This window comes from Elephas maximus, chromosome 3 (assembly GCF_024166365.1).
Source record: "Elephas maximus indicus isolate mEleMax1 chromosome 3, mEleMax1 primary haplotype, whole genome shotgun sequence".
NCBI lineage: Eukaryota > Metazoa > Chordata > Mammalia > Proboscidea > Elephantidae > Elephas > Elephas maximus.
In genome coordinates this window covers 64834726-64858415 of record NC_064821.1, presented here as the reverse complement: position 1 = coordinate 64858415, position 23690 = coordinate 64834726, and the positions used below count along the sequence as shown (strand labels likewise).

At 43.0% G+C, this 23690-nt stretch overlaps 1 protein-coding gene across 1 annotated transcript in view; it reads right to left on the bottom strand.

The window, feature by feature from the left end:
- NIPAL3 (NIPA like domain containing 3) overlaps window positions 1–23690 on the bottom strand; it is a 66738-nt gene that overhangs the window by 42830 nt on the left and 218 nt on the right. Inside the window, exon 2 of the mRNA XM_049878269.1 lies at window positions 19119–19449. Within this exon, the coding sequence (XP_049734226.1) occupies window positions 19119–19211 (93 nt within the window). The 5' untranslated portion in view covers window positions 19212–19449. The remainder of the gene's footprint in view (window positions 1–19118; window positions 19450–23690) is intronic.

Here is a 23690-nt window from a genome sequence, read left to right as displayed (position 1 = left end):
ATATCCTAGGCATTAGTGAGTGAAATGGACTGATGTTGGCCATTTTGAGCCAGACCATCATATGGTGCTGCGAATGATAAATTGAAGAGGATGGTATCGAATTATCATCAAAAAGAACATTTCAAGATCTATCCTGAAGTACGATGCCGTCAGTGATAGGGTAATATTTACATGCCTACAAGGAAGACCAGCTAATACCATTATTATTCAAACTGACACACCAACCACTAATACCAAAGATGAAGATATTGAAGACTTCTACCAACTTCTGCAGTCTGAATTTGATCAAACATGCAATCAAGATGCATCGATAATTACTGGTAATTGGAATGCAAAAGTTGGAAGAAGGATTGGTAGTTGGAAAATATGGACTTGGTGATGGGAACGAAACTGGAGATCACATGATAAAATTTTACAGGACAATGACTTATTCATGGCAAACACCTTTTTTCACCAACCTCAACAGTGACTATACATGTGGACCTTGCTAGATGGAATACACAGGAATCAAATTGACTATATCTGTGGAAAGAGATGCTGGAGAAGCTCAATATCATCAATCAGAACACAGCCGGGGCCAACTGTGGAACAGACTATCAATTGCTCATATGCAACTTCAAGTCAAAGCTGAAGAAAATTAAAACAAGTCCATGAGAGCCAAAATATTACCTTGACTGTATCCCACCTGAACTTGGAGACCATCTCAAGAATAGATTTGATGCACTGAACACTAATGACCGAAGACTAGATGAGCTGTGGAGTAACTTCAAAGAATTTACATGAAGAAAGCAAAAGGTCATACATGAAACAAGAAAAGCTCATTAAAAAGACCAAAATGGATGTCAGAAGAGACTCTGGAACTGGCACTTGAACACAGAGTAGCTAAAGCAAAAGGAAGAAATGATGAAGTAAAAGAGATGAACAGAAGATTTCGAAGAATGGCTCGAGAAGACACAGTAAAACATTATAACGAAATGTGGAAAAACTTGGAGCTAGAATACCAAAAGGAAAGAACACACTTGGCATTTCTCAAGCTGAAAGAATTGAAGAAAAAATTCATAATGGTGCTCATGAGGAATCTGCACATGGATCAAGAGGCAGTCATTCAAACAGAATAAGGGGATACCATGGTTTAAAGTCAGGAAAAGTGTGCATTGGGGTTGTATCCTTTCACCATATCTATTCAATCTGTATGCTGAGCAAATAATCTGAGAAGCTAGACTATATGAAGAAGAACGGGGCATCAAGATTGGAGGAAGACTCATTAACAACCTGCGTTATGCAGATGAAACGACCTTGCTTGCTGAAAGTGAAGAGGACTTGAAGCACTTACTGATGAAGATCAAAGACCACAGCCTTCAGTATGGATTGCACCTCAACATAAAGAAGACAAAAATCCTCACAACTGGACCAATAAGCAGCATCATGATAAACAGAGAAAAGATTGAGGTTGTCAAGGATTTCATTTTATTTGGATACACAATCAACACCCATGGAAGCAGCAGTCAAGAATCAAAAGACACGTTGCATTGGGCAAATCTGCTGCAAAAGACCTCTTTGAAGTGTTAAAGAGCAAAGATGTCACCTTAAGGACTAAGGTGCACCTGACCCAAGCTATGGTGTTTTCAATTGCCTCATATGCATGTGAAAGCTGGACAATGACTAAGGAAGATGGAAGAAGAATTGACATCTTTGAATTGCGGTGTTGGAGAAGAATATTAAATATACCACGGACTGCCAGAAGAATGAACAAATCTGTCTTGGAAGAAGTACAACCAGAACGCTCCTTAGAATCCAAGGATGGTGAGACTATGTCTCACATAATTTGGACATGTTATCCAGAAGGAACCGTTCCTTGGAGACGGACATTATGCTTGGTAAGGTAGAGGGTCAACGAAAAAGAGGAAGACCTTCAATGAGATGGATTGGCGCAGTGGCTGCAGCAATGGGCTCAAGCATACCAACAATTGTGAGGATGGCACAGGACCTGGCAACGTTTCATTCTATCGTGCATGGGGTCACTGTGAGTCAGAATCGTCTGGACAGCACCCAACAACAACAACAACATCATTAATATCACATGCAAGTAAAATTATCCTGAAGATAATTCAAAAACAGTTGCAGCAGTACATTGACAGGGAACTGCTGGAAATTCAAGCTGGATTCAGAAGAGGACATGGGACAAGGGATATCATTGCTGATGTCAGATGGATCTTGGCTGAAAGCAAAGAATACCAGAATGATGTTTCCCTGTGTTTTAATGACTATGATAAAGGCATTTGACTGTGTAGATCATACCAAATTACGTAACATTGAGAAGAACTGGAATTCCTGGACACTTAATTGTGCTCATGCAGAACCTGTACTTAGACTAAGAGGCAGTTGTTTGAACAGAACAAGAGGATGCTGCATGGTTTAAAATCAGGGTCATATCCTTTCACCATACTTGTTCAATCTGTATCCTAAGCTGGACTCTATGAAGAAGGACATGGCATCAGGACTGGAGGAAGGCCCATTAACATCCTGTGAGATATGGATGACACAATCTTGCTTGCTGCAAGTGAAGAGAACTTGAAGCACTTATTGATGAAGATCAAAGACCACAGCCTTATATAGATTATACCTGAACATAAAACAAAAATCCTCACAGCAGGACCAATAAACAACATCATGATAAACAGAGAAAAGACGGAAGTTGTCTTAGTCATCTAGTGCTGCTATAACAGACATACCACAATTGGATGGCTTTAACAAAGAGAAATTTATTCTCTCACAGTCTAGTAGGCTACAAGTCCAAATTCAGGGCATCAGGTCCAGGGAAGGACTTTCTTCTCTCTGTCAACTCTGGAGGAAGGTCCCTGTCATCAGTCTTCCCTTGGTCTGGGAGCATCTCAGTGCAGGAACCTCAGGTCTAAAGGACGTGCTCTGCCCCTGACATTGCTTTCTAGGTGGCATGAGGTCCCCCGTCTCTCTGCTCACTTCTCTCTTTCATATCTCAAAAGAGATTGGCTTAAGACACTATCTAATCTTGTAGATCTCATCAATACAACTGCCACTAATCCATCTTATTATATCATAATGATAGGATTTACAACACTATGAGTTGTAAAAAAAAAACTAGCTATGAGTCGGAATTGACTCGACGGCACTGGGTTTGGTTTTTTTTTTAGGCAAAGCACATCAGATGATAAAATCATAATCATATAATCATACAAGGAAATCATGATCTAGCCAAGTTGACAGATACTTTTGGGGAACAAAATTCAATCAATGACAGTTGTCAAGGATTTCGTCTTATTTGGATCCACAATCAACACCCATGGAAGCAGCAGTTAAGAAATCAAACGATGTATTTGCATTGGGCAAATCTGCTGCAAAATAACTCTTTAAAGTATTAAAAAGCAAAGATGTCACTTTAAGGACTAAAGCATGCCTGACCCAAGCCATTGTATTTTCAATTGCCTAATATGCATGAGAAAGCTGGACAATGAATAAAGAAGACCAAAAAAGAATTGATGCCTTTGAATTCTGGTGTTGGTGAAGAATACTGAATATGCGATTGACTGCCAGAAGAACCAACAAATCTGTCTTGGAAGACGTACAGCCAGAATTAAAAGCATGGCTGAGAGTTTGTCTCACATACTGTGGACATGTTATCAGGAAAGACCAGTCCCCGGAGAAGGACATCATGCTTGGTAAAGTAGAGGGTCAGCCAAAAAGAAGAAGCCCCTTAACAAGACGGACTGAAATGGTGGCTGCAATAGGCTCAAACACAGCAACAATTGTGAGGATGGCACAGGACTGGGCAATGTTTCATTCTATTGTGCAGGAGGTTACTATGAGTTGGAACCAACCTGATGGCACCTAACAACAACAACACAAGAGCAATGGCAATACAGAGGATGGAAGAAATGGCATTCTAGACATTCATTCATTAGTTCATTGCCTAATATGCAGCATTCCCTGTCTCTGTCCTTATGGTGTGTAATGGTTAAGGTTGTGTGTCAACTTGGCTGGGCCACAATCCTCAGTGATTTGATAGCGGTATGATGGTGTGATCACTTCCATGGAGAGATTTGATATTATGCGATCACCACCACGATGGGGTCTGCTGTGAGTAGTCAATCAGCGAAGGGGGAGTTTCCTAGGGCATGCGGCCTGAATTGAATATAAGTGGATATTCCGGCAAGGCTTGGGGCTTTTGCTCATCCTGGGTCCGGCAGATCCTGTTCATCTGATCTCAGGTTCTTGGGACTTAAGCTGGCGATCTTTGGGATTCGTTGATCTTCACGGCCTGTGAACAAGAGCCCTGCTTCTGACCTGCTGACCTCGGGATCACCAGTCTCTGTGGCTATGTGTATCAGGAGAAGCCTGACCCACGAACTCAGGAAGTTCCAGCCTCTACAACCACGTGAGCCATTTCCTTGATATAAATCTCTCTCTCTATATATATATTTATATGCTTTACTGGTTTTGCTTTGCTAGAGAACCCAGCCTAAGACATGGAATATATATTAAACAACAGATTATTTAATCACAGTGCAGTTAGTGCTACTTAGGAGAAGCACAGGGCACTCAAAGAATGTATGACAGGGGCCTGATCTAGGGTGCAGGCAGATCGAGGGTCACGGGAGGTCAGGGAAGACTTCTCTGAGGAATGACCTCCGAAAGGAGACCTGAAGGATTAGAGGGGTAGGGTGGGTTGGAGAAAGCCATTTCACCAACAGTCCCTGGGAAGCTCCCGAGGTGGGAACAAACATGGTGGCTCTGAGGAACAGAAAGAAAACCAATGGGGAGACAAGACCCAGGAAAAAGCGAGGTCAAAAGCAAAGAGAGGTAAAAGAGGGATATGTGTGAGAGTTTGAGGTCGGATAAGGGGTTCTATGTGGCTGGGGAGGGGTCTGGTAAAGATATATGGAAACCAGAGTACCCAGGGTGAAGGCCTAAGGGATGGGCCCCAGATTGGGGGGAGTCTCCTTTCTTATCCCAATGAGTCTGGATGTGGGCTTGAAAGTAATAGGGAGGCTCTGAGTGATGTCATCCTGACTATGTTTCTAAAAGAGAAATCAAGTTGGCAAGGACTAGATGGTCATGTCTGTCAAACTGGGGGCCCCAGAGATTTTTCTCTCAACAAGGGGTTTGCTGATACTGCCAGTTTTAAAGGCTTAATCACCACATCCTCATTTCTATCTCTGCTCTTTGCTAGCTTCCAGTAGCGCCCCTTTCCCACCTCACCCTTCACTACAACTTTCTCCCACTTTATCAAAGGATGGTTTATCCTTCAGTCATCCTAGAATCTTACCCTGGTACATTGCTCCAAGTTGTAAAAACCACTAGGAAACCAAGGGAAATTTAGAAATTGTTTCCCAGGACATTTCTTTAGTGATAATCAAGGTACTGTAATACCAGTTACAGGGATTGCTATTTTTTTTCTCTGTCTCATATATTCCTATTAAGGCATGATATCAGAATTGGCCCTTGTTGGGATATTCTGAAACTAGAGTCTGATTTGACTGATGGTTAGCCAATGAGGCCTAGTTTTGTTAATTAGATTATTAAAAAACAAAACCAGTTGCTGTTGAGTTGATGCCGACTCACGGCAACCCCATGTGTTTAAGAACAGAACTGTGCTCCACCGGGTTTTCGATGGCTGATTTTTTGGAAATAGACTGTCAGGCCTTTCTTCTGAGGTGCCTCTGGGTGGACTCCAACCACCAACCTTTTGGTTAGCAGCCAAGCATGTGAGCCATAGGTACCACCCAGGGACTCCTAATTTGATTATATTCCAGATATATTACATCAGTTGAATGAGCCAAATCTGCAGTTTCAAGTTTAACAAAAATATATTCAAAGCATGCAATGAAAGCGTTCTACAGTTAAAACATATGGATAAATATTTGTATTATACTTATTAAATTAGATATACAAACATATGTATTAAGATATACTACAGGCAAAGATGTAACAAAAGTAACAACATTTCAATTTCCCCAACTCTTTCTGTATTATCAGTTTAACGCAGGGTGCCTCTAAGTGAAAAATGTATGGACATAATCGATCATGCCTTTTTGTAAGCTTTACAGAAATCGTGAAAGTAAAATAAGTTATGTTGTAAATTAGGTGTTTCTAATACTTTGCTTTGAATGGAAACGAAGGAGGCCTTAAACATATTGTTAGCCAATAGACTGATAAAAATAGTTTATTACTCTGATTTTTAGCACAAAATTTGGAAGGAGTTCAAAGAATGTAGTGACACTGCTATAACACTGTCTATTCCAGCCATTTATTTACGTGAGCAAGGTTCTCAGTATTTCCAGCTATAAAAACAAAACTTGAAATAGAACTGATGCTAAACTCTATCTCATTCTAGTAATCAGTAATATTTGCATTGAATACATGAACTAATTTAAAAAAGCCCCATTTTTCGGTTCTAATAAAATGTTGGGTTTTTTTTTTTTTTTTTTTTGCTTAATAATTATTATAAAACTGTATATGGCTTCAATTGCTTTGGTTCAATTGTACTAATAAACAACTTTTCTGGATTAAATTAACATTCCTAAACCTTATGTCAAAGGAAATTTTAAAAAATGAAATTTGATTTACATACTCTACATTTTTTCTCGGAGAGAAGTATGACAGTACACCTGTTATGGCAGATAAAACTTTAGTAGATAGTAGTAGAAATAGATAATAGATAGGCCCATAAAACAAAATGAGACTAAATGGGCACACCAGCCCAGGGGCAAGGATGAGAAAGCAGAAGGGGACAGGAAAGCTGGTAACAGGGAACCCAAGGTAGAGAAGGGGAGAGTGTTAACATGTTGTGGGATTGGCAACCAGTGTCACAAAACAATATGTGTATTAATTGTTTAATGAGAAACTAATTTGCTCTGTAAACCTTCATCTAAAGTATAATTTAAAAAAAAGATAATAGATAAAATTTTTAAGTGTTAAAAGATACATACTAGGAATAAAATTCAGTGGGGAAATGGAAGGGAAATATGAATTCGAGGAGAAAAAGGAATGATGTAAAATTTCCAACTTCTAAAAAACAGCCTTCTTACATATTTTTTAAAAAGCTGATGGTGGGTATCAAACAGTCTTTATAGGGGTTTCAGTATAGAGTGGGTTAACAGTTTTTTTTTTTAATGTCAATACTTAAATATTCTAGAAATTACATATCTTGCAAACATCTAAACTTGTGGTGAAAAATATCAACTAAAAGAATGTGTGAGGAAATACATGGTTTTTCTTTAGAGGGTGGTCAGGTTTGAGGACCCCAAGGAAGCCCTTCATTAAATCTGGTCCTTAAGGAAGATGCAATACAAGCCTCCACGGGAGGCTCCCAGCAGATACAGTTTACTTATGGTAACGAGGAGGAACTGTCGTTAGTTGACGTATAATTGGCTCCTACCCACAGCGAGCGACCTTATGTGTAACAGAAGGAAACACTGCCCGGTCCTGCATCATCTTCATGATCACTGGTACGTTTGAGGCCACTGTTGTGGCTATTGTGTCAATCCATCTCATTGAGTTTCCCTCATTTTCGCTGACCTTCTTCTACTTTACCAACCATGACAACCTTTTCTAGTGATTGGTCTTTCCTGATGATGTGCCCAAAGTAAGCAAGCTGAAGTCTCACCAGCCTTTCTTCTAGGGAGCATTCTGGTTGTATTTCTTCTAAGACTGATTTGTGTATTTTTCTGGCAGTCCACAGCATATTCAATATTCTTCGCCAACACCACAGTTCGAATACATCAATTCTTCTTCTGTCTTCCTTTTTCATTGTCCAGCTTTCCTATGCATATGAGGTAAATGAAAAGACAATGTCTTGTGTTGGGAGATCCTTACTCATCAAAGTGTCATCTTTGCTTTTTTAACACTTTAAAGAGGTCTTTCATAGCAGATTTGTCCAATGCAATACATCATTTGATTTCTTGATTGCTGCTTCCATGGACATTGATGGTTGATCCAAGTAGAATGAAATCCTTGACAACTTCAATTTCTTCACCATTTATCGCGATGCTATTTATGGATCCAGTTTTGAGGATTTTCATTTTATGTTGAGGTGTAATTCATACTGAAGGCTGCAGTCTTTGACCTTCACCAGTAAGTGCTTCAAGTTGTCTTAGTTTGGGGCAAGCAAGTTGTGTCATCTGCATATTGCAGTTGTTAATGAGTCTTCCTCCAATCCTGATGCTGCATTCTTCTTCATATAGCCCAGTTTCTTGGATTATGTGTTCAGCATACAGGTTGAATAAGTAAGGTGAAAGGATAATTGTTAAAAAGAGTTAACCGGCAGTGAGTTAGGAACTGCCTCAGGGAGGTAGGATGTAAAAGGACTCTGGTTCCAGCTCCAACGTCACATCAAAGCCCTTTGCAGTCTTTATGGGAGAGAAACGAGAGGTGGAAATGGCTCCAGAAGTTCTGCAGAAACCAAGTGGATGGCTGCTCAGAGGACACATGGGGGTAACAAGGATGGCCTTGGGGGACTTCTCTAAGCCTCAGTTTCTTCCTCCTCTGCTAGTCAAGATGACAATGCCTCCCTCTGAGCTATTATGGGGACTTCCTGAGATAATTTGGGGGACACACTTACCTCAGTGGTTACTACTGGGGAGAACCATAAGAAATTGCTGATATTTGGCCATTTTTGACCTATAACAATTTCATGTTTTAACCTATGACTCGTGGCCACTATTTCATTTTTACCCAGAGAGACTGAACTGCCCTCTGATAAGATCTTGACTAAATCCACAAGGTTAGGGGTATTAATGCCTGAGAATGTGTTGTTAACAGTTTGCCCCCAAGTGCAAGTGAAGAGATAAAGAAGGGGAATGAGCAGTAACAGCCATGTGCCACCGCCACCACAAATTGCCATCCAATCGGTTCTGACTCATGGTGACCCCATGTTCCACAGGGCTTTCAATGGCTGATTTTTTGCAAGTAGATCACCTGGACTTTCTTCCAAGCTGCCACTGGGTAGACTTCAACCTCCAACTTTTAGGTTGAAACCAAGCCCGCTAACCATTTGCGATACCCAGGGACTCCTAAAGCCAGTTCCCGTGGAGTTGATTCTGACTCACGGCAACAAGTCAATACTGCTCTGGGTGGAGAGGGCTGAGGGGTGGAATCTAGAAGCGAAAATTGTAAAAATTCCAAAGATAAACCAATCTAAGCAGCAAAAATACTCATGGCTAAAAGGTAATTATGAAAATAAAGGCTGATATTTACAGAGCACTTACAATATGTCAAAGTGATCGACTGCAGGTTAGCAGTTTGAAACCACCAGCAGCTCCACAGGAGAAAGATGCGGCAGTTTGCTTCCACAGAGATTTAGTCTTGGAAACTCTACACGGTCTCTGTGAGTCGCAACTCAACAGCAACTCAGCAGTGGGTTTGAGTTTGGTTTACAATATGTCAGGCACAGTGCTAAGCCCTTTCCATCTATCACCCTCCTTTGGGCTACAAACAATCCTTTGAGGCAGGTACTACCATGACTCCTATTTTTAGCACATAACTTGGAAGGGGTTTATAGACGAATAAAGTAAGGCTCAGAGAGGTGAAATGCCTTGCCCATGGTGAGGAGGTAAGGCCTGGGAATTAGAAGTCTGACTTCCAGTCTCCTGATGGTAATTACTCCTCCAGACTGACTCCATTGTGGTCTCTGAGGTGTCCTTCAAAGATGGCAAAATAAATTAGGAAAAAAACAGCCCCACCTTTTAAGTGTTACTTTCCCGCTAATGACAGAGGGAGCCGAGGTTTCTTTTAAAAAGCCTTCTGTATCATTTCCACAAGCATATTTATCTCCACACGTAACAGCTGGTTACTGACAGACATGACTGGTACCAACGCAATATAATTAATGCCCTTTCATCCAAGAGTTTCAAAGGGTTTCATTTACACCAATTATGCCACAAAACCCTTGTGAAGTTGTGATTGGTTCAATTTTACGAGCATTTACAGTCAGGTAAAGATGTTGCCCCCTGCCCAGGGGTTACACAGCTTGAACTCACACTTATTAGCCGCCCTCAAGGGCCTGGTGTGGGGCAATTCAGAGTTTTAGACAAGAAGCCAGGAGGACTCCTAATGGTAAGTTCCTACTTCAAGCCTCAGAGCTGGAAAACTAAAATTAGGGTGGCTAGTCAGCAGGGGTAGTGGTGGTTCAGTGGTAAAATTCCTGCCTTCCATGTAGGAGACCTGGGTTTGATTCCCGGCCAATGCACTCCACTTCAGGCACAGCCACCATCAGACCGTCAATGGAAGCTTGCATGCTGCTGTGATGAGGAACAGGTTTCAAAGGAGCTTCCAGACTGAGAAAGACTAGGAAGAAACGCCTGACAATCTACTTCCCAAAATCGTTTGTTCTAGTCTGCACTTCTTAAAGGATACAGTCACTGATTCTGAGGTAGAATCTCTCAGGAGATGCTGTCACAAGTGAGTCAAAACAGGAAGAGGTATTCCACTAAAGTCTCAGAAAGCAAGGCCAGGAGGAAAATCTCTAGGCACCCCCGAAGCAGCTGGAGGAAATGTGATGTGGTGGATGTCCCCATGGAGCCAATGAAAACGCCACTTGGTTGCACAGACAGACTGGTGTCTGTGTTCATTTAGAAAACATGGACTATGCTGGAGTCAGGGAAGATCCTCGATAGCAGGAAATTAGATCACAAGGGTCCGATACCATTGGACTTGCTGGCAGCTAAACAACAATTCTGCTGGCAGGGATAGAAGTAAAGGGGCAGTGCCTGGCTGGTCAGCTTCCACCTCTAGACACCACTGGGGCACCTTATCAACCCACCTCCCCCCAAAAAACCCTTTTGCTGTTGAGTCGATTTGGACTCATAGCAACCCTGTAGGACAGAGTAGAACTGCCCCATAGGGTTTCCAAGTATCAGGTGGTGGATTCGAACTGCCAACCTTTTGGTTAGTAGCCAAGCTCTTAACCACTGTGCCACCTGGGCTCCATCAACCCACCATGCCTCTCTTTTTGTGGGGAACATTCCAGTTGTTATGTGTTTGTAAGCAAGCATGATCAGTGAATCCAGAACAGGGATTCTACCTCAAATCAGTGACTGTCCCTTAAGAAGTGCTCACTGGAACAAACGATGTCTGCACCGAGAGGCAGTACTCTCACCCAGCTGTACCAGAGACTGCCTTGAGGTAGCCTTGGGCTGGCGTCTTCACCTGTAACATCTTTGGTTCTCTAGTTCCTTCACTGGCAGTGTCAGATTGGGGCTGATTCTTCCAAGGCAACACCTAATTGGGTTCCCGACCGACTCTCCCTTACTGGGCAGAGCCTAGGCCTTAGCCTAAATTGGGCAGAAAGGGAGGGGAGGAGGAAGGCCAGGGCTGCCCTCATTTCAAAGACAGATACCTCAAGAGGGCTGCTTTCCACTGGAGATCTCAGTAACCAGAGAAGACCCAAGGCTTGGCCAATGTCACAGAGCGTGCAAGTGGCAGGGCCAGACAGGAACACAGGTCTCCCCGTACTACATTGGTCCAACCCATTTTGTGGGTGAGGAAGTAGCGAAGCCTTCCAACATCAGGAGTCTTATACTTAGGGTAACCATCTATCACCCAAATCCAGACACTTTGGGAATGAAAGGGGGCTCTATTAACATATGTGGACACAAGGCATAAACCAGGACTTAAGGTCACTCTACTCATAGCAGAGTCTCCAATGGGGAGCGTTACTGGTGAGGGAAGTAGGGTGAAGGCAAAACTATAGGTAAACAGCAGGGTTTCAGGCTTAGCTGCTTCTAGCCACGCCGCCAACAGACCTAAATGTGGGGGGGGCAGGGGAGTGAATCCAAAGTCACTTCTCTGTTTCAGCTTCCCAGAGTGGACTTTAAAGATCAGCAGACCTGGGCTGGAGTCCCATCTCTGCCCCTTATTGCTTTGTGACTTCAAGGAAATTACCTTACCTCTCTGAGCCTCCGTTTCCCTATCTGAAAAATGGAGATGATCATAAACCCTCACAGGATTGTTATGTCAAATGAAGTAGGCATATGTTGAAACATCACCCACGTGTAATACTAAGACAATTCTAGCAGTTATTATAGTTCATTTTTATTATCATTATTATCAGCAATAGCTCTAAGAGTCCTTCTTGGCATCACTATTTTATGATCCAAGAATTGATATCTTACCAGTTATAACTCTGCAAGAAACTGTTCCCAGAAAAGCAGCAGAAAACCTAGCTTGGTCAGAGGCAGGAAACCTTGCTTGGATATAAGTGTCCAAGTGAAACTTCAGCTGGATCTCCTCTTCCCAAGGTCTGCTTTCCTTCTGCCAACAATGCCTCTACTTAAATATCACGGTGACAAGACCAGTCATCGCGTGCTATTTAAAGTCACCTCCCACAATCCTTTGGGCTTAGAACTGCAAGGAAGTAAGTATAAATTCCTCCATCCTGGCTTGCCCCCAGAGTTACACCCAAATTACAAGGGATGCAGCAGTATACCCAGGCTCTGCTACACCTGCACCTGGTGTACTGGGTTTGTCCCCCAAAGATGAACAAGAGTCCCCGGGTAGTGCAAGTAGTTAACATACTCAGCTGCTAACCAAAAGGAGGGAGGTTTGAGTCCATCTAGAAGTGCCTCGGAAGAAAGGCCTGATGATCTTCTTCCAAAAAGCCAGTCATTGAAAATCTTACGGAGCACAGTGCTATTCTGACGCACATGGGGCTGCCATGAGCTGGAGTCAACTTGATGGCAACTGGTATACTGGTACAGATTCATGTCTACTTGGAACCTCAGAATGTGGCCTTATTTGGAAATAGGGTCTCTGAGGATGTAGGAAGTTAAGATGAGGTTGTACTGGATGAGGTGGGCCCTAAATCCAATGACTAGTGTCCTCATGAGACGAGAAACAGAGATAAAGACACACAGATACACACAGAGACAAGATGGCCGTGTGAAGATAGAGACAGAGATTTGAGCTATGCTGCCACAAGTCAAGGAATGCAAAGGATGGCTGGCCATCACCAGAAGCTAAAAAAGGCAAGGAAGGATTCTTCCTGAGAGCCTTTGGACGGAGCATGGCCCTCCCTGACACTCACCTTCTCTAGTGGGTGAGGGATTACTTTCCCCACAATTGTCATTTCAACATTTAATAACCAGCAGGAAGGGGCTTGCAGAGCACCTGATAACAGTGTTGGGAGTGGAGAAAAAAACACCAAAGCCATTGCTGCCAAGTTGATTTCGACTCATGGCAACCCCATGTGTTACAGAGTAGAGTTGCTCCATAGGGTTTTCTTGGCTGCAATCTTTTTTTTTTTCCCTTTATAATTTTTATTGTGCTTTAAGTTTGGCTGCAATCTTTACAGAAGCAGACTGCTAGGCCTTTCTTCCGTAGTGCCACTAGATGGGTTTGAACTGCCAACCTTTAGGTTAGTAGTCCAATGCAAACTATGTGTGCTACCAAGACCTTGGCATTGCATAGATTTGATTTGAATCCCAGCTTTACTACTTGATAACTGCAGCCTTGAGCAAGTTAAGGAACCTCTCTGGGCCAGTTTCTTCACATGTAAAATGAGCTTGTAATAGTACCTACTAATGGGGCTTTTGTGAGGATGAGCACAGTCCCTGGTATGTGCTATTATTATTATTACTACAGTAATTATTAGTTGGCTGTGGAAGCCTGGATAAAGGACCTATACTTTCCTGGCAGGAAGACTGACAAAGGTGTCATGGAAAAGGTGACATCTGAGCTGTAGCTGGAAGGCTGGGTAGGATTTCCACAAGTGGAAAGAGGGTGGTGAGGGAAGCTTCAGTTTTTTCATCTATGAATTCAGCCATCCTCATAACCACCCTATGGGATGATTTAAAAGTGACCTGCAGAGGGGTTACATGACTTGCCCAAGGTTATAATGCTAGAAAGTGACGGCACTGGGATTTGAAACCAGGTCTGTCTGACTCCAAAGTCCATGTTCTTAACACCCTGCTGTATCTCTATTCTTGCCAAATTTTGTTGTAAAGTGTGGCTATTTGTGGACATGCCTTTCCCCACCTCCCTCCTAGACTGTAAGCTCCCTGACGGGGGACATATTTCAATGATCTATATAGACCCTGTCCCACCCAGCATAAGCAAGGATATAGTAGGTGCTCAGTTAAATGCCTATTTGCATAGTAGAAGAAACTCAGGCTTGACTCTTCCAGTATCAGTGGCCTCCTGCGCAGCTCAGCCTGTTAGTCCCTCTTCAACAGAGTCCCCTTCTCCCCACCACACACCCAAAGAATTCACACCCTGGTGGAAGAGGCAGGGCTGCAACTGAAAGGCAAACTGCTTGCTGCTAGCTTCAACCCACGGATCAAATTGGACTTGGGGCCTCTTAACTTATTACATGTCCCAGAGGAAAGAGATGACTCGGGGGGCATTCTGCCCAGCAATGGAACCTCAAAAACCATGTTTGCAGGATGACCCACCCTTTGGCCATCACCACCTCACCCAAGCTGAGCAAATCAGATCTTTCCTCTTTTGAGGGTGTGGTGTGAGTGCCAGCGTCTTCCAAGTCTCACTGCCCTTCCTGTCCCTGGGTTCCATGAGCTACCCTGTAGCTTTATCATAATTTCCCCTTTTGCCTCAGCTTCTCTGATATGGATTTTTACTCCTTGCAACCAAAATAACCTTAATACAATCAATAAGCAAGGAGACAACTTGCCCTTAGAAATCCTCAACCCTCATTTCTAGCCAGAATTCACTAACCTCCCTCTGTGCCTGTGCAGCTTCACCTGTTCCTCTCTGTAACCACATGGCATTTTGGAGTTGAACACTTCCTGCATGCCAGCATGTGGTGCTAGGTGCTTTTCCATTGACTCACAGAACCATGAAAGGGAGGCGAGGAGGGACGTATCACTACAGGTAACAGCAGCTCCCAGGAGTTAAGGCCTATGTCCAAAGTCACACAGCTAGGAAGGGGCAGGGCTGAGATTTGAACCCAGGGCTTCTTCCCTCTACCCCACTGGTACTTCTCAGCCAGCTTATAACCATTTTGTTCACACGCCTGTCTCTCAATTCTTAAGCTCCTTGAACCATCACCATGATGTATTTCTCTTTGCCCTGGCATGAAGATATTATTCTGTGATAAGTAACTGAATTGAACTTATGATTCAAACGGAAACTTGTCAGAAATTTCACCAGGGAGAGGGCATGTTTCTACAATGACATTAAAAGTGGTATTAGACTCTGGACATCAAAAAGCAAAATGGAATATTCTTACTACTTTACAGAATTAAGGCACTTAGGACCTATCAGATGTAAGGCCCTGGTGGCATGCATTCGGGCTGGCCCGGGCTCCTGGAATTCCTCCCAAAGTTAAGAAGAGGGCCACTGTCCACACATTTTCTGACTTGACAGGAAGGTGCTACTCCTGAGGGGAGGATAATGGCTGGGAGGCAACACGAGGAGATTTTTGGCTACTAGTTCTATTTCTTGATTTTGGCGTCAGTTACATGATTTGCATGCTTTTCTGTATGTATGGGCCATGGATTGAATTGTGTCCCCCAAAAATGTGTCAACTTGGTTAGGCCATGATTCCCAGCATTGTGTGACTGTCCTCCATTTTGTGATTGATATAATTTTCCTACGTGTCCTAAATCCTAATCTCTGCCTGTGGGTAACAAGACAAGATTAGATTATGTTAAAGAGGGTTAGGGTGAGATGTAACACCTCAGGTCACATCCCTGATCCAATGTAAAGGGAGTTTCCCTGGAGTATGGCCTGCACCACCTTTTATTTTACAAGACATAAAAGGAAAGGGAAGTGAGCAGAGAGTTGAGGACCTCATACCACCAAGAAAGCAGTGCCAGGAGCAGAGTTCCTCCTTCGGACCTGAGGTTCCTGTGTGGAGAAGCTCCTAGACCAAGGGAAGATTGATGACGAGGACCTTCCTCCAGAGCCCACAGAGACAGAAAGCTTTCCCTTAGAGCTGGTGCTCTGAATTTGGACTTCTAGCCTCCCAGGCTGTGGGAGAATAAATTTCTCTTTGTTAAAGCTATCCACTTGTATTTCTGTTCTAGCAGCCCTAGGTGACTAAAGACAGTATGTTAGATTTCAATATAAAGTTTATCAAAGAAAAAACCAAACCTGTTGCCATCAAGTCAATTCTGACTCATAACAGCCCTGTAGGACAGAGTAGAACTGCTCCATAGGATTTCCAAGGCTGTAATCTTTAGGCAAGCAGACTGTCACATCTTTCTCTCATGGAACAACTAATGGGTTTGAACTTTCGATTAGCAGCCGAGCAATTAACCACTGTTCCACAAGGGCCACATATATATAAAGTTTAGTTATGTAAAATGTTTTTTGACTTGAAACTCTACTTCATCTTGAATAACGCATTCTGAGGCATACTAGTACCTACAAAGGTGATACGGTAATACTACCCCATTGGAAAGAGTTTGTTTTGCTTGCTATATCAGTGAACCTTTAGTCAGCACCTACAAATGTGACTAAGACATGGTAGCCTGGGATCTTGATTTCTCAGGATGATAGAGTTGGTGGGGAGGGGACCTTAGTAGATCATCTGGTCCAGAAATTCCCCCACCTGGCTGATCCTGACTTACCTGAGGAAGTTTTTTAAAATGCAGATTCTGGAATTCTATCCTAGATCTTCTGAACCACTATTTGCAGGGGTGTGGTGATGAGGGGGTAAAAGGGTGAGGGCCCCAAAATCTGTATTACTTAAACCCTCCCCAGGTAGTTCTGGTGGTCAGCTGGGTTTAGGAACCATCCATGAACTTCACCTATTCATTCCACAAGGCAGAACCTGAGGCATAAAGAAGGGACAAGACTTGCCCAAGGTCACACTGCCAGTGATGACAGAGCTGGGCCATGAATCCAGGCCTCCCAGTTTTCAGCCTGACCCTCTGCTCATCATAGCCCTAGAAGAATATATTAGCTACACAGGGAGGAAAAAGAATAGGCTTTCATAAAAAGAAGATCAAGGAACAAGATGTCGACATTGACAAAATCACGTCACTTTGGCTCTGAAGCTGCTGTGGCTTTGGATGTTAACTACCAGGTCCTCCTTGGCATGACAGATTCTGCTGTGAATACTATCGTCAATTGTTGTTCTTGAAGAAGTCTAACTTCAGACAGATTTTCACAATATTCTGCCTGGAAACCCTGATGGCACAGTGATTAAGTGCTAGGCTGCTAACCAAAAGGTCAGCAGTTCGAAACTACTAGGCACTCCTTGGGAACTCTATGGGGCAGTTCTACTCTGTTCTATAGGGTTGTTATAAGTCGGAACCGACTTGACAGAAATAGGTCTGTTTTTTTTGTTTGTTTATTTGTTTTTTTAATATTCTGCCTAGCTGGTCAGATAGATTTAAAAAGATACAAGCCCTTTAGTTTACCCTTTGCGGAAGAAGCCCTGAGCACACCCTTCGGAACAGATGGGGGATGATAATTATCAGAATTCTCAGAGAAATGTGGTCACCGAATAAATAAACACTGCCCCAATTTGGTCCTTTCGGCTTTGTCCCCTTCTTTGGTATACTGTCGTGACTCGTCATGCTAGAGTGTGGTATAGCGGAAAGAGCACTAGATGAGGAGCCAGAGACCAGGGAGGCAGTGCAGTGCAGCGGTTAGGAACATGGGTTCCATAGTCAGTCTGATCCAGCTTTAAATTCTGTTTCCACAGTTTAGTAGTAGGGGCAAGTTACGTAACCTCTCTTTGTCTCACTGTCTTCATCTGTAAAGTGGGGATAGAAATGATAGCAAGCTCTTGATAAACATTGACTGTTATGTGTGGGTTATTGTTTTAACTGCTTTACATGGATGAAGTCATTTGATCCTCACAACCATGCTAGAAGCCAGCATCCTCATTTTATAGATGAGGAAAACCATATCTACTTTATAGTATTACTGTGTGGATGACATGAGAAAATGCATGTAAAGAATAAGCACTGTCCTTGGGATAGAATAACAGCTCAATAAATATTAGTTATTTTTACATCATTATTATCTAAAACTAATAATATTGTAAGGAGTCCTGTACTGACAAACGGTTAAGTGTTCACCTACTTGCCCCAAGTTTGGCAGTTCGAACCCATCCACAGGCACCCTGGGAGACAGGCCTGGCAATCTGCTTCTGAAAGGTCAGAGCCTTGAAAACCCTATGGAGCGCAGTTCTACTCTGACACACACGGGGTCGTCGTGTCTCAGAATCGACTCATTGGCAACAACAACAAAATAAGATTCCAGCTCTGCCTCTAAACCTGCTACACGATCTGATGTATGAATGTCACTTGCCATCTCTCGGCCTCATTTTTCTAATCCATAAAATGAGAGGGTTTGATGACCTGTAGACTAAGGCTTTCTTCAGCTCTAAGGTGTTATTAGTCTCTGATCGAGAAGGAAATTATTTTAAACAAATCCAAGTATTCATATGCCGCACTGACAGGTGTTTAGAAACATGTGTTTGTGATATTAAAAACCCCTGATGTTTAAAAATATTCATTCCCTTTGACCTATTAATCACAGCTCTATGAATATGCTTAAGAAATATACTCATCAGAGATAAGGACAAAGATTTACATACTGGGACATTCACTGCAGCACTGTTCACGGTCACTCCAGACTAGAAAAAGCCCAAACATCCAACAATAGAGGATTTGTGGGCAAATTTGGATACAGCAGTTTGATGGCATTTTGGGACACCATTAAAAAGCCTGCCTTCGGTCACGATTTAATGACATGGGGGAATATTCCATGAATAAGGTTAAATGAAGCAATCAAGACACAGAACATTATGTACGATGTGACCCCAAGTTTGCCATATCAGAAAAGGACAAGAAGGAAATATACAGAAATGTAACCACAAGTTGTCTCTAAGTAGTGGAGTCATTGTTAAAGAATCAAATATTTTAAGTAGGAGTACATTCCTTTTTTGTTCTGTTAAGATGTTTCTCTACCTCCCTTTTTATGTATTTTAATGAATATTTCCTTTGACTGCATGTTCTACTCTGTGTATACATGAGTGTATATGTGTAGGGTTTAAATGTTTCTGCAACGATAGGCGTGCAGAGCCTGGATATATCTGTTAGCCAATGTTGCACTGTATTACCTTCTTATCAGAAAAAGACAACAAACCAAAACCAAAAAAAAGCCCTTGCCTTGTAGGAGAAGGTAACCTCGCTGACGGTGATGGCACTGCTTGTGGGCAGGAGCTGCTGTAGCTGCAGACCCACACTGTGGCGTCCCTCCATGGTGGTCTAATTGCACATCCCATCAGTCCCGGCTTGGCTGTTGGAGCTGCTGCTAAGTGGGTCAACGCTGGAAGCCATTTCTGCTTGTGGTGTTCACCTCCTTCCACCAGCCATCTCCTCCTCAGTTCGAGGCTCTTTTTGCTGATTTGTAGCCTTTTCTCAGCTTCACTCAGAGAAGGGCTGATTCTTTCCCAAGCAGACGACAGATGAGGGTGCGTTTTCTGATTCTTGTGGTGCTCTAGAGTGGGGGAGGAACATTAAAAATGTATGTACAATAAAACATTGAGCCCAGTTTTGTTACTTGAGAAGAGAATACTGTTAGAACAAAGCACAACTGGCATGAGGAGTCAGGCTATTTTAAAAAATTATATCATGCATTTGGCCCTGTGAATAAGGCATGACTCATCTACTTCAAAATCGCTCTCCCTGGCCCTTAAAAACCCCCTTCCCTCTCCCATTCTGCTCCTTTCCTCCAATTACATCCTAATTTAAATCCTACTTTCTCCATAGGCTCCTGAGTATAACAAGGAGATGTTGCCTAGGTCTACTTCCTAGGCACACAAAAATAAATCCCATGGCCATAAAAATAGAACCATCTGGTGGCTAGGGTCAGGAAGGAAACAATAATAAGAAGAAGAAGAAGAAAAAAAAAGCTATCTTCATGGAAGGAGGAAGAACTGGCCTGCTACGGAAGATCAGCCTGGCATAGGAGAGGTAACACTGGACTGGGAGGTAGAAGACCTTTGTGATTGGGTCACGTCACCTCTCGGAGACTCAGTTGCCTCACCTGTAAAGTGGGGTTAATAATGTAGCCTCAAGTAAAACTGAAAATGATAATTCCTGTTGACTTCATTGGACTGATTATTTTCAGTGCTTCCTAAACTTTTGTACTAAATAGCTGAAGAAAGAGAATGTAAGCCCCCAGTGTTCTGAGAAGCATAGCCAAAACACCCTATCACAAGTGCTAAGGGTTTCTTTGAGGTCTTCTTATGTTAAAAAGAAAAAGTAGAATCATACTGTGTGGTAATGAATTACTTTACCTAAAATAAATTGGTCTGTTGTCCCCGGTTCCTGAGAGATAATCTTTGGAATTTCCTGGGTAATTGGGGTGACTTTGTTGTCTAAAACTGCCAGACAACACTTGAGAATTTGTACACATAGGTGGGGGGCTGACCAGGTTACAAAGATCATCCAATCAACTAACTTCAAGAACAGAGGAGGGCAGGATTAAATCATGTATATGCAGTGAGGCCCCAACGATGACTATGCAATGAGATCAATAAAAGGCTCTAAACATGAAAGTTCCCTGGGCTTCCTAGCTGGCCAAAACATCTGCTCTCAGGAGTGTTGTGTATCCCTGGGGCACATGGAAGCTCCACTTTGGGACCCTCTCAGACTTCACCCTATGTGTCTCCTTGTTTGTATCCTTTTTGATTATAATAAATCAGTAACCTTTAAGTATGGTACACTTTCCATGAATTCTAAGTCATTCCAGAGGATTATCAAACCCAAAGGGGGCAGTAGGAGTCAGCAGGTCAGAAGGTTGGGGTGTCAGGTGGACTCCCCAAGCTTGCAGCTGGCGTTTGCCTATTTGGCAGTCTGAAAGACTGTGTCCTTTTAACTTGTGTGCTCCGACCTAGCTCCAGTTGGCTAGGGTCAGAGAAGTGCTGCATGGGCAGGTGCTCTAAAGGATGATGTCCTTCTAACTTGTGAGTGCTGACCCAGCTCTGGGAGGCTAGAGTCAGAGAGAGTGCTGCTTAGGCAGCTGTAGATGATGGAGAAATGGGTAGGCGGGGACTGGATTCATGCTGATCCTTGCCATGCAGTTAGCCACTAGGGTGGGATTTAACAACTGTGTTCCTATTTAGGAGCCCTGGTGGCGCAGTAGTTAAGAGCTTGTCTGCTAACCTAAAGGTCAGTAGTTCGAATCTACCAGCCACTCCTTAGAAACCCTGTGGGGCAGCTCTACTCTGTCCTATAAGGTCACTATGAGTTGGAATCAACTCCACGGCGATGGGCATGGCTTTTGGTTCCTATTTACTGCACGTACAAATTTGAATTTTACTGCATTGTCTATGTCTATATTAACATAAAAATGTTTTAAATGGCTTTTGATCTGCCGTGTGCTACCTATTTTACCTTGTCCAAGTCATTTGACTTCGCAACTAGTTTCCGTGGCTACAAAACCTGAAGAATAATATTCCAATCCCACAGGGCTGTTATGAGAGTTTGATGAACTAATGTATGTAAAATACATGCTTAGGGCAATCCTAAGTACAGTGAATAATAAATGAATGTCAGCTATTACTAGTATTAATTTTATTCTTACTAGTTTAATTACTTAATTTACCTGCAAATATTGCTTTCTTTCTCTCCTGCATTCATTCAGTAAATATTTATTAAGGGCTCACTATGTCAGACAGCTGCCTCTGGTCCCAGGAGTTCTGCTTCCTTGGTGTGAACAACACAGTCATCTCATATGGCTAACTCCACACTTAGTAGATAGAAGACACCAGATGCAGGGCTTATTATGGGGGCAGCCACGAAGACCATTTGGCCCAGGTATCACTTTCTCAAGGGTCCTTAAATTTAAATCATTACTACTGCTTCCAGATGAGGTTATACATTCAGTTCCAGAGAGAACACTCATCAGACAACTTTGTCACTCTTGTCCTATAACCAGATTGCCCTGTCTATAAAGCTGCAGGAATATTTGTTTAGGATCTTATGAAAAGCACAATTATTCTTCACCATGCTTTTGTGTGTGTTTGAAAAGCATTATTGTGTTACATTTCTGTATCATTGGTTTAGCATTTTTAATATGAGAGCCTTGGAAACAAAAGTGGCCCAGGGCTACCTTTACCTCTGAGGGGCCCTGGGAAGAGATCAACCATGAGTTCAAGGGGCACTGGAGCACAAACTTTGGGAAGGTGTTTGCTCCTTCATGAGATCTAGCCCAGGGCCTGGCGCAGTGACCTCCGTATATACCCACCCACTGACTAAATGCAGACCTTTTAGGCACCTTGAGCACTGTGACCACTTCACAGTCAAGAATGCCTTATTCAGGCCTAATCACCCATACTCCATAGCTACAACAAACAGGTATACCGAGGCCCACCCACACGATATCAGAGAAAGCAAACAGGCCTTGGGAACATGCCAAGGGGTGGTGGGAATCCAGCAGAGCTTCGCACAGATTAGTTCTGGTTCGAACCCCTGCTGAGAATTTGTATTTCCACCCCAGATATACTGAATCAGAATCTACAGTTTACCAAGATCCCCAACCGATTCTTACGTATAATAAATTTTGAGAACCGCTGCTCTACTAATGGTTCTCAGAATCAGTCCCTAATCAGTAGCATTAGCATCACCAAGGAACTTGTTAGAAATGTGAATTCTCAGCAGAGGTTTGAGTGGAACAAACTAACTGAAAACCCTGGGACCAGGCCTCTCGAAACGTCCTGTAGACCAGCTGATTTGTCCAGGTGGTATTTTGTTATTGCTTCTGTTTGTTGGTGTTGCTGCTGTGTTTTAATGAGCTTTTAAAAAACAGCTTCCCTCTGTGCCTCAGAAATGCCCAGGCCTCTGAAGCATCTTCTGCAAGGATAGCTGTCCCTCAGCTGGGTAGGTCTTTGGACTAAGTGCCTCGGAGGAACTCATTGCAAGTTGTGCTCCCTTATAAGGCACACAGTCTTTGCTTGGTGACTCTCTTTTCTTGATTTCAAAGCACTCTTCCAGGACTAACAACTGCCAAATTGGCAAGCAACCAATTCGATGCTGCCAACCGTCTCAGTTGGAGACATAGAGCCACTGATTCTAGAATGGAAAGATAATCCACTACGTGCTTTCTTCCACCCCCCCACTCCACCTCCCTTATCTCATAGATTTATTTCACCAATCCTCCAATTCCACAGAGCAGGTTTTACAGATTTGAGAACCCTGGCTCCAAGATGTTAAGCAACCTGTCTGAGGGCATATGGCTGGTAAGAGTAGGGTCTGTATTAAAATTTGATTTTATCTGAAAAAATAAATAAACATGCCCTTTCCTGCCACCTGACAATTCAGCTACTGGCTGATGAGTCTGTGACATGCCAAGCGCTTTCCCTTTCCTGGGCTTTGGCTCACTAAGGGTTACACTCTTCAGTCTCCTCCTATTGAGCTGGAAACTCAACAACCGGGAAGGCAGCGCCTTTCCTCCATCAGCCAGGGCTGACCAAGAGTGCTCCCTTCATCTCACCTGCTAACTCCACCATCTGCTATGGCCAGGAAGCCCGAGTCTCGCAGGTAGACGAATAATTTTGGCAAAGTTACTCCATTTCACTTCCTGATTTGGTAAATCCTAGCATCACCCTCATTAAGGCAAATCCATACCTCTTCACCTCTCACCCTCGATGCAAAAATTCTGAGGCAAAGGGACCCAAACTGACAAGGCTGGCGACAGCAAGAAGGAAGAAACGGGTATTTGTACTAGGAGACGTC